The sequence below is a fragment of the Podarcis melisellensis genome (genome assembly GCF_964234715.1).
Source record: "Podarcis melisellensis genome assembly, chromosome: 3".
In the NCBI taxonomy this organism is placed as follows: domain Eukaryota; kingdom Metazoa; phylum Chordata; class Lepidosauria; order Squamata; family Lacertidae; genus Podarcis; species Podarcis melisellensis.
Window position 1 is genome coordinate 71,987,255 of NC_138530.1, and position 12,460 is coordinate 71,999,714.

Genomic DNA, 12,460 nt, shown 5'->3' on the forward strand with positions numbered 1-12,460 from the left:
TTAAAACAAATAATTAAAAACTTTAAAGATAATAAAAATCAGCAGTAAACTACAAAAGAGATTAAATGATGTCAACATCTACATGTCTGGATAGGCTTCAAATGACAACTAGACCTCTAAGGTCTTCACTGGAACTCTGCACTGACTGCAACCCTGTCCTGCCACAGTGAGTTTCAATCCCTTGTGGGATGGGGAACAGAGTAGCAGCTTGATATCAGAGGGTTGTGTTGAGGCAGAATTGAGGCAGTGGTTGAAAATAGCTGCGCCTTCCAATGATTTCTCCCAAGCACAAGGGTGCAGTGTTATTTATTGCCTCCTATACTTTGCTGTTGAGGCCAAGAAGTTGAGAATGTATGTAACCATCTCAGAAATATGACTGCAGCATGGCTTCTTTCCCCCCAAGCAAGGTGCTTCATCTAGTTACATCAGTGTATAATTTATCAGCCTCCACCCGCTTCTGCCACTGTAGCATTCCTCAGGGATCTGGTCAGTAAATCAAAGCCTTTACTTTGGGAGACAACAAGAGGGATTTTTTTATTTCTGAGGTGCACTCTGATACATCAAAATAACTTTTTAGGGTGGGGTTGGGGAAAAGAGCTTTGAAAATATTGACTTTGGTTGTCTCCTGCAGCCATAAAAATGCCAGCCACACAGGGCAATTTCTAGCTTATTATTCCTCTGGATCACCTATATAAAATCCAATAGAACCGATAAGGTGAATTAAGTCTTTACTTGGTTTCATTCATTATGAATTAATAAGAGAGCACCACTGAACCTATTATTGACTACAAGGAAAGCCTTTGTGTCATTTCGCTCTTTCTAGCATTTTTTTTTTTAATAATAAAAAGTCGCTTCAACAAAACACAGCTTAGTTGCTATGCAAACACTCAGAGCCATTGTACAGGGATCAGTTCCAGAGTTTGGTTTGATTTGAACCAAGCCAAGCAAATAGTGTCTGGATGCGATTTGACAAGGTTTTCCTACTTGTCTGTTTCTCTCATTTTGGAGACAGAATGAAGAAGAGCCAAAGAAGAAGGAACATGTATGCTCAGTTGAGGCTGCCCTTGGCTCCTCTCAGACACATATTGCTTACTTTTCAGAAAGGCAGATACAGGTCCATTTAGATCTGGCTCTCTTTTAACATTCAGCACCGAAAGGGCAGATTCATTACATATGACGCCAGAGACCCCTTTCTCCTCTCCAATTAACTGTTACAGGTGATTCAAACTTAATGGTTACTGCTCTCATCTTCATTTAGCAGAGAGAGGAAGAGAGAAATTTGCAGATCTGAGAACAGGTCATTACAGGTGTATTATATTAGTATATTAATGAGCCCCCTGGGACCATCATACTGTGATATCCAATAACTTTCTTAATGTATAATTACACACCACTGGACTATAATTGATTAAATAAAAAGAGAATATAGGCAGATGCTAGGCCAAAGCTTCCACTGTTCATTATGTGTCCTTCCTACTTTTTAATAACTTAAGTGAAGTACTAAAAAGCAATCAAATTAGAACTGATATTCATTAAATTTTTAAGCAATTAGTAGAGCATAAAATGTAAAAGCCTTCCTTCTACACAGAAATACAATAATCCAAAAAGTTGCAGTCTAAATGGAGGGGGGGAGAATCTTATTAATTTATCGCAATCAAATAGACATTTAAGTGCATTTAAAATCCTGTGATTTCAGTGCATGCATAAACATGCATGAGTCTTTGTTAGCCAGTGGCCACAAAATGGATATTATTCCTACAGAAATGGGTTGGCATGTCTTAAGATAACAAATGCCCCAATCCAGTTGTCAGAATGCAGTGCTCATAACAGTGGAGAGGGATGAGTACTACCACCTGCACTGCAAGATAGATGGGCATGCGCATTCTCCTCCAAACATTGTGGGCAGGGATCCCTATTGGATCATGATGTGAACAGTTTCAGGCTGACTTACTTGCTGACCTTTCATTGAAAGAACAGCTTACTACCCTTCACTTTGGCTTCTCTATAACCTTATGTCTTCTTAGTTCTATATCCTAAAAGGAAAGTTCTGCCCTACGCAGCTTATCAACTTCCCCTAAGGGCTTTTCTTTACCTCTACCCTTTCTAAGTCATTATAAAACCTTCTCTTCATAGATACAGCTTACATTTCACCTTTAGGTACATAGGAAGCTGCTTTATACCTGAAAGTCATGTGTACATCACTTGCAACATTCACACGTGTCTTTTTTAAATTAAGTTTGTGATTTGTTACAGGGGATAATCTAAACACAACCAAAGTTGTAACTTCTAAAGCAGCCCTAATTTTTGTACATTATGTCACCAGATCTATAGACAATGGTGGGTAAAGCATGTCTTCACATTCAAAGTACCACCAAACACCTGGAAAGTGTATGTGTGATTTAAATCTGGGAGGGGAATTCTGAAAGCTTCCTCCACCCACTGCTTTTAGACCTCAGTCCTCTCCCGCTTCCCACTTTTCTCCAGATAAACTTTGAAACCACTAATGAGCTTGAAAAATTGGTAGTGGAGCTACTACAGCGATTAGGCCAGTAAGCAGAGGAAGCATTCAGAAACCCCTGCTATTTCTACAAGGCAAAATTGTTCCCTTTGCATTCTACTTTGCAGGTGCTTCATTGTGAACTACAGTTGTATGCAACTTACATGTCATTTTGCCAAAAATGGTGCACATGCTAGGAGCGTTGCTTGGGAATTATAAGATACCAAAAAAATCAGTGCAGCTTTGAAAGGTTTGATCCACCACCTCTGCATCAGGAACCATATACTGTACCCAAATAGGAGGTACGGTATATACATGGTTCACATCACTGTGTCACCTTATCTGGCACTGGTGGTTGCATGTGCAATCAGTTGTTAATTACACGGTCAGAGACCCATTAAAAAGTGTGCAGTTACTTCATGTTACTAGATGGAGACTGTAATTCCACTGCAGAAAATAAAATTGGTGCTGTTAGGTTAACTGTGGTGATCATGGCACAGGAAAATAGATGAGGATGAGGATCAGAATAGACTTAAGGACTTTTTGAAGCCTTTATCAGCACACATACATATACACAGAGAGAGAAAGAGAGAGGGAGAGGGAGAGGGAGAGAGAGAGAGAGAGAGAGAGAGACTTGTACCCCTCATGGGCAGCCTTGTCCCCAAACTATGCTGCCAATATTATAACACTTCTGCGCACATTTTAGGGCTTCTAGTATGTAAGCCTGTTCATTACATGTAAAGAATTGGGTCTTCTTTTCCTTTTTCTATTTTCATAACATAACTCATTCTCCCTGAAGCTTCTTCATGGTGGTGAGGGGGAAAATGGGTTTGTATATTTTCCCCATACTGCAGAACTAATAAGCAGCTTTGAGAAAGTGATATGAGTTGGGAAACGTTGGGAGAAAAAGACTTAAAACCTCTTCCCTTTGCATTGATGCTCCAATTTAGTGCATAGCATCTCTCTCCCACACACCCACTCTTCTTAAAAAGCAAAACCAAGAAACTGAATGAAGGATCAGACACATGATGTATAATTTTCCCCATAGGAAATTCACTGAAAATAACCAAATCTTTAGTGAGCGCCAATGTGTGCAAATGTATATATAGATATTCTCACATGTAGAAATTATGGTGCTGGGACAGGTAGGTGAAAGAAGCCTGAGAATATGAGAAATAATGACTAACATGGGGATATCAGGGAGGGAGACGCAGTAGAACAGGTGAAGATTATATTTATTGGTAAGTTTTATAAAAAGAGAAGGGAGTCAAGAGACAGCAATGAAATGTACCTATTGGCATCAAGCAATGATGTGCTCAGCTATTACAACCACATTTTAACCAATGCCCTTTGCCATTTCTTGTCATGGATCCTTGCAACTTTCATATCATTCCATTTGATAAATGACAAAAATGATGAATGACCTGCATGACATTAGCAAACCTATTTTGCCAGGGTGTCATGCAAAATAACTCCCAGCCTTGATGCTCTGAGAACTTTTAACCAGAGACTGAACCTGAACCCTCATATTTACAGGCCAAGTTCTATATCAGTGTGTGTATGCGCGCGCGCACACACACACACACACAATGGGTAGAATCCAGTTTAGCACTAAGGCAATCATTCTGTCAGTGCAAGGATTTCTGTTTGCACAATGTAATGCTCTTTTCCCTTTCCTCCCACCACGAGCCACCTAAATCTGTTCTAGGTGTTCCCGTAACCCTTTGGAGAATATTGGGGTGCATGTGAAAGGAGAAGGTGGGACGTCTTGCTGCACAAGTAGAAACCCTTGCACTGATTGAATATGTTAGTGGAATATCACCCATAAATTCCTCTCCTTCTTCCTCATAAACCTTCTTTAAAAGGTATAATATTAAAAAGTAAAGCATTTTCTGCTGTTACCTAGGTAATTATGTAGTAGCTTGATCTGTATGCAATGCTTGTTTTATCTCTATGAACAAATGAATTGAAAGAAAAACCAAGAATTTCACATCTGCTATTTTACTAGCTCAAACAGCAGCAGGCGGAACCCAGATGCTCTATTTAATATTCTGGGTAGCAATTCTAAGCAAGATAGACCTTTCCTTTGTAAATTCATAGCAGGGTATCCCAACAGAAGCTCTGATTTAACACAAGCTGGAGAGGTTGCAATTTCTCAGGCAATGGCTCAGGAATCTGGGCTTCTCAGAGCAGGAATTGTAGCCTTTTCACTAATCTTTTCATTATGCCCACCCTTTTTCTTACAGTGTTTAATCCTCTCTGTTTCCTGACAACCAACAGTGGCATCACTGTTCCATAGTATTAGTGTGCCATTATCAGCTTCCAAAGGACTATGCTTTCTTTACCTGAAAACAAAGAGCAAATTATCTATATCTCATGAAAATTCTAAAGTTCTAGATAGATACATAAATAGAAAGAGATACAAACAAAACTAAATTCTCAATGCTATCGAAGCAACTAAATTGGCCTGCTTTTTGCTATAAAATATTTGTATTCTGTACTAGTTTCCTATTTTTATTATACTAATCTTCAGGAAACCTAATTTTGCAAATGGCTGAATTCACTGGTTATACACAAGGAAAATTCCGCATCCTCACTAATTCAAGCATCTTAACCACCAAGTTTAGTATCTGGTTTCCTATGCTCTCTATTAAATGTTATAGCACATTTTGGATTTATAGTGAGAAATCAATACTTTAAAGTAGGCTCATAACTGCATAGTGGAATTTCTTTGTGGATGTTTTCACCAGCCAAAACTGTAATTGTCACGGTTTTCCTAATGAATAGACCTGCCATATGCATGGAGGGAATTTGTTCAACAGCAGCTTATTCTTTCCCCCAATTCGTCAGCTATCTGTTTTTCTTTTGAAAGTTGTGAAGTTCTGGCTAACATACCAAATATATATTCTGCTCAGAGATACAAGCATTGAGGAGAAGCACATGGTTCATAACAGAGTAAGGTTATTTGGCTTAGAAATCTACCCAAGCACTTAGGAGTTAAGGCTTTTCAATGCATGTCTGTGACCCAGGATATTAACATTCTAACAATGTACTCTGGTTCTTCTGGGAGTTTGCTAGCAAACAACTTCCATCAGTGCTTCATCCCCTCAATCCATCCTGGCAGCACCCTCAGAGCAGAAGCCTTTCCCAAACTAAAGAGACTGCATTGGCTGCAGCAATCCATACTGGAAAATGGCATCTGAACCCTAAAGCTAAGAAAGCACTTTTGAGCCTAAGCTTCCCATTTCCTCTGACAGACTATTATAAAACTGACTCTGCATTGTACTAAAAGAACCCCAAGGATTTCCCAAGTCTCATAAGAATAAACAAGTTTCAATTTATCCTTCATTTAAAGCCTCACACTTTTTTGCTGCTTTGTAAAAGAATCACCATCTGTCTCCCACCATTAATGGCTGCCTAAGCTTTTCCTCAGGGACACAGTCATTCCTGCTCCCTCCCTCCCCCCTTTACTTTTAAACTACTTGTCCAAAAAATCCAAAAATAGGGGAAAGAAGGAGAGAATACAAGATACAAAACTACAGAAAGCAGTTAGGAGACTGATTTTCCCCTATCAACTCTATCTTTGTGCTAACTAAATTTAACTTATGAGCAGCCAAACTGTAAACGGGTACAGAAATGCCTGCAATATAAGTAAAATACTGTTTTTCTATAGTAAATAACAGCAACTGCTCTAATCAAGCTCTGAAAACCAACATGCATCTCACTTGCTGGAACAGGAACCACAGGTATCAAGTCAATGCGCTGCCAAATAAATGTACATTAGCATCCACCTCGGTGTATGGATACCATTCACTTCCACTGCACTGAATTCAATGTGATGTGCATTCAAATGTACATTCCAATTCAGGCTTCCTCAACCTTGGCCCTCCAGATGTTTTGAGACTACAGTTCCCATCATCCCTGACCACTGGTCCTGCTAGCTAGGGATCATGGGAGTTGTAGGCCAAAAGCATCTGGAGGGACGAGGTTGAGGAAGCCTGTTCCAGGTCATATTTGGTGCAAGCAGTCATGCAGGAATACCTTTTCAATGCATAACTAGAGCTGGATCATAGCACCAGCATTCCAATATCACCAAAGGCTAATTGAAGGAGCAATGGTGAAAAATTCCCCCCCCACACACACATTAACTACAAGTGAACACCTTCCAGAACTTTTAAAATATCTCTAGAAAGGAAAAAATGAAAATGAAAAACAGCTTTTAATAATTACTTATTCAGATGAACTGATTCTGCTGTTCTTTATAATAATGTTTAACCCTGGTGACATTTGACTCATTGGTTTCATTCACATAACACTATGGGCCTATCAATAATAATAATAATAATAATAATAATAATAATAATAATTTTATACCCCGCCCAGCTGGCTGGGATTCCCCAGCCACTCTGGGCGGCTCCCAAAAGAATATTAAAAACACGATAAAACATCAAAGAAAAACTTTCCTAAACACTTCTTATTCCAATGCTTTCCTTACAGGGAAAACTGTTCTTTAGGACTCAGTCTGAGTAAATGGCAATCTGGGTTTTCTCCACATTGACATTTGCTCCAATTTAGCACTAAGGAGTGGATTTTCCCTGGGAAAGGAGTGGGGCAAGCAAAAAACCACCCAGACCAGTGCCTTCTAGGCATGGGACAAGTGCACAAGCCCTAAGATATTATAACGCTATGCAGATGAGCCCAAATGAACCCAAGTGATGTGTCAGGCTTGTATACCTCCCCTCTCTTCTCTGCCTCTCACATGTCTGGGGGGAGGACTTCAGCAGGACTTAATTTCACTTTTACCACTTTGCATTCATACAAGCAATTATTTATGAAAATGAATCCTGGTAAGTTTTATAACAAGCAATCTTCAGACAATGAATTATGAAGCTGGCTTGTTAAACCAGCATCCTTGCATCAAACATGCTACTAAGCCAGAAACTAAACTTTGCAGAAAGACTTTTCCTGGCCAAGTGGGAGAGGGGGGCGGCGGGAGCACACAAGCTGAAGACTTAACTCAGGCTCATTCAAGCTCATCAGTGTATCACTAAACCATGGTATAGAACTATGTGCAAACCAGGTCATCAGCGTATTGTATTTTAAGACTCAGGTACATCAACTGACTTAAGCATTTGTTTAATATGCTTGTCTGTTGGGTCCAGTTCTGCATTTCTTTGTATATGTGGTCCTTCATAGCGTATGCTCTGTTGACTTCAGAGACAGTATGGGCTATATTAGGGTTTTGGGCTCAGACACTGCTGATGTAACTTTAAACTGACATGAAAGGAAAATAATTTTGTAATCTGTTTGAAGATGCCTTGGCTCACACTGAAATCAACACAAGCCTTCCATCGATTTAAATGGGAATAGATCCAGAGACCCAAACACATCCTTTATAAATATTTAAACTTCAGCGAAGCTATACAAAATAATAATCTGATTTAAGTAGAATGGCAAAGAGGCAACTAGGAAACATGAACCAATTACCCAGAAATAGAAATAATCTGACAACAGCATAAAGTGACTTCTGACATTACACCTGTATTCATGGCCTGATGCTTAAAACAATTCCCTTGGTGATATAAAAGCATTTCACTGCCACGAGTCATTCATAAAATTTGATCATAGAGAATTCTGTGAAGGTTTACTCCACACATTTGTGGTTACTACTCAATGACTACAACATCCAGTGATTAACTGTATGTGTAAAACAAACCCTAAGACAAAGTTTTAATGTTATGTGACACTATGGCAGACTCAATATGTTTTAATGGAGGCAACTCACATTCTCAGCTACAAGCAATTACTTTTGAATTATGTGTGAATGAACTAAGACTAGATTCCTAAACAGCTGTTATCCATGAAATTGCCTGTCAGCAAGCTACACTGACAGTTGATTTTAATGAAACAATTTCAAACATATACCGTACACCCTTGGATCATTCCAGGAGCAACACTATGGATATGGGACTACTAATCTGAGCTGGCTTACAAAGACTCAGACATAGCACATGAAGGCTGGTGATGTGAGCAGTATGTCTCTGAAATACGACTAATCTGTGTTTCTGGGACACCTCTTGTAGCTTTTGTGTCACGAGAAGCCCCGTATTGTCTAACTGACCAGTTAGGGGAACACAAAAGTAATAATAGGAAGAACAGTGCAATCTTATGCATGTTTGTTCACAAGTATATCCCACTGCAACCAGAAGTTCATAGGCTCCAGTCCTATAGCCACTCCCCTGGAAATAAGCCCCACTGAACTCAATAGGACTTAGTTCTGAGTAGACATGTATAGGATAGCACTGCTAGTTCCCTACTAAGGGTGTTAGATTGCAGCTGACTGAGGTGTCCACGGTGTAAAACTCAGCTATGAGCTCACTGGATGGATCTAGACAAGCCATCATTTCTCAGCCTTAGTCAATTCCCTATAACATGGGGATAATAAAACTGGCCTGCCTTACAAGGTTGTTATGAGGATTACTGAGAATAATGTATGTCAAGTGGTTTGTGCACATAGGAAAAGAATTATATAAATACTATATTATTATTATTATTATTATTATTATTATTATTATTATTATTATTACTTGCTCTATCTGCTCAGTCTCAACACAGCATCTAAGCCTAAATTTTTAAACAGTTAAGATGACCACAAAATCTCACGGGGAAATTTTGGATTCCTTATAGAATTTCATCTAAAAGTCTCAGTGAAATGCCATCTTTCCTGATGCTCCATTTTCTTTACTTACTGTAAAATAAAACAATGTCCCTTTTAAAATATAGCTATAGACTTAATTTGTTCGGACATTGCACACACACAAATGAAAATATTTCCTATTTTACTTAAATACAATGGAGAAGAAACAAAAACAAAAGGGAAGTAGCAGCCATATACTCATCAGGATTTTAAACCTCCCTGAATTACATTTTCTATTTGTTTTAGTAAACAGAAGAGGAAATACTTAGTGCTTGAATTGCTCATTTTACTTTCAAATCAAGACTATTAGGATCTTTACTGAACAGAAATATAATGGCCATTCCTATTTGCTGTTAATTTTGCCTAGCTACAATTGCTAAAATGAGCAGCAAATTAACCCTGCCTTGGAACAGATATCTGTTCACAGCTGATATAATCTCTTCTATGTCTTGTAAACATTCCAGACTCCTTGTCAGTGCTTTGCTGGATTTCACTCATTCCTCGCCAAAGAGAACAAGAGAAAGTGTCTCACTGTATTTTAAAATAAACTAGAGAAATAGTTGAATTCTAAAGGGAGTACTGCATGTCAGTGCTGCTGTGGTGTTTTGTTGTGTTTTGTTTTTAATGTTGTCTGAAAACAATGAAACTGCTAAAATGTAAAAAGGGAGAGTTGGGGAAGGGGAAGTGACTTTCTCATATAAGTATCATCTCTCTCTCTCTCTCTCTCTCTCTCTCTCTCTCTCTCTCTCTCTCTCTCTCTCTCTCTCTCCCCTTCCCTCCCTCCCTCCCTCCCTCCCTCCCTCCCTCTCTCTCTCTCCCTCCCTCCCTCCCTCTTTTTTCTAACATGTGCTTTACTTGTGATTCCTCAAATGACTTCTAGTGGAATACTTTGTATGGCTGTGTTTGCAATTTTGTAAGCACTTTTGCTGGGGAGTAAGCTCCATTGAACTCAGTGGGATTTACTTCTGTGTAAGCATGCTTAAGATTCCACTAACTTCCTATTACAAGGCCATTCAGATTCTATAATAAATTATAAAAAATTTGCAAGCAAGTTGAGAGCTCAGAATTGTTCAATTATATCAGTTAGCATTTGCAATTGGTACAGGTTATTTTTTATTTAAAAAAACTGTAATACTTCATTATGTTATGTAATCATGAACAAAAGCTTTTCAAAAACTGTTTTCACTGTGCTAAAGTAACAATCTAGACTTGTTGTAAGTATGTTATTCTTACAAGTAGTTCGCAGTTATTCTTGAAGGCAAGTCTTGGAGTTTCCTTAGCATAGTGCTGCTGGGGGAAATTTTCACCATGTCCATCTTCATCTCTAGCCTGAAGGGAAATATAATGGCCTATTTAGGGACTTACAAATAATGGAAGAAAAAAAATAAGCTAAATGCATAACAGCTCAGATCATTAAAACAAGCGGGAATTCCAAAATACAACAATATTAAGAAGTTTGCTTAAATATGCAATACACCGGTTAGATATTAGAACTTGGAGTGCTCTTTACACCATTTCTTTTTTTTAAAAAAAGACATGCAAATAGATTTTGGTGTAAGAGTTAAAATCAACAAAGAGACAAGCCCCAAAATGAAGTCTTTCAGCTGGCTGTTTTGAGTTTTTAAATGCTGCAATCCTATGCACACTTACCTGGGAGTAAGCACCATTAAACTCAATGGAACTTACTTCTGAGCAGACATGTATAGGATTGCTCTGTTAGGGTTTCAGTTTACTTTGTTTCTTTTTAAGGATTATATATTTAAATTACACATATGCTATAAGCTTTTTTTATCCTTTAAAAATATTCAACCAGTAATATGCTTCCATTTCCGTTTTTTTTTTAAAGTAACAAGGTCATTCCCTTCAAAAATGGTTTTCAAATTCATGATTTACACATTAATGCTATTAAATTGATTTCCCCCGATTCTTTAAGTAAAGTTCTGAATTGAGTAGCCATGATGCAAGGGCAATGAAATATGTTTAAAATATTTAATTTAAGAAGATGCATTAAAAGTTATGGGTTGTGTTGATCTACACTGCTAATTAAGGAAGCTTAAATTTAAATGGAGACATTAATGCAATCCATTAGCAACTATACTACTTGCATGCAGCATTTTACTTCTGATCTACAACATATTCTGGTTTAGAGTTAAAGCAAAGGGAGAAGTAGGTGAAAGGAGGAGTGTCGGCAGCATGCTCATTACACCGTTCATTTGGATGACACTTGCACTCTGTTCCACTCTCATCTCATCTAATCCCTGACTGTTCGCTCTCCCTCTCTCTTGGCCTCCTGAAATTCACAGCTGAGCTGTCTCCCTCACATATGGCTTGCATATAATTATGCATATTCCATTTTACACTGCATTAAAATGATGAGCTCCTGGCTTTAGGCCAGCTAATTTAAATAAGACCCAATGAACTTGGAAGGGAAGGGTGGGGGGGGGGAGAGAGGCTGACAGGAAAGCCATACAGCAAGCAGCAGGTAGTTCTGTCTTCTCTTATAAGATTAAATCTGTGTCTGTTGTTTAATAATAATAATACACTAAAGGAGAATTACCTGGTGTGATATATAGATCAAGAGTGTGTGAGAGGCAAAAATCTAACATGTATCTATGACAGCACTTAGACATTCCTCCTCCTTAATGTAGTGTGAACTGTCTATTTTCATGTGTCATTTCAGAGCTTTTAATTTTTGTTAGTGTTGTCATTTGTAAGAGATATTTGCACCTTATGCATTTTGTGTCTTGTTTCTTGCCTTCAGAAAAGCTGTCTCTCCCTATTTGTAGACCCGAAAGAGACTACTTCAGGCTGCAGAAGGTCATAGTAGTGTCTAGGGTATGAAAGCTTCGCGAATTTCACAATTTGCCAATTTGTGAGCTACCAAGCTTAACACAGCTCACCAGGCATATCTCCAGTCTGCCAGGTGCTTAGATAGTCCCTTGCTTTTGCTGTCCCTGGTTAGCAACAAAAACTGGAGGATTACTGCGCCCAATGTAAAGGTAAAGGGAGATAATTGCACCGATACTACTAAACTTCTACGCAGCTCCTTAACTATTAATATTCATTTAAAATAAACTTATCACTTCAAATATAAACGTGTGTCTTATAAATCTGGCTGACTTCTAAGATTATAGCACTACACAGTGAACATTACTTGCCAAACAAGATTTAGGAAAGTCAAACTGTAAACTCAAGAGAGTCCTATGGTACCTTAAAGGCTAACACATTTATTGTGGCATATGATCCTATGGCCTACAGTGGTACAA

The 12,460-nt window shown here is 38.4% G+C and overlaps 1 protein-coding gene across 4 annotated transcripts in view; it reads right to left on the reverse strand.

Moving 5' to 3' along the window:
- SOBP (sine oculis binding protein homolog) overlaps nt 1–12,460 on the reverse strand; it is a 137,012-nt gene that overhangs the window by 49,224 nt on the left and 75,328 nt on the right. For 3 of the 4 annotated variants that reach the window (XM_081904613.1, XM_081904612.1, XM_081904615.1), the window contains exon 5: nt 10,428–10,523. The exons of the other annotated variant lie outside the window; for it this stretch is intronic. In XM_081904613.1, coding sequence (XP_081760739.1) covers nt 10,428–10,523 — 96 coding nt within the window. The remainder of the gene's footprint in view (nt 1–10,427; nt 10,524–12,460) is intronic. 4 annotated transcript variants of the gene reach the window in all.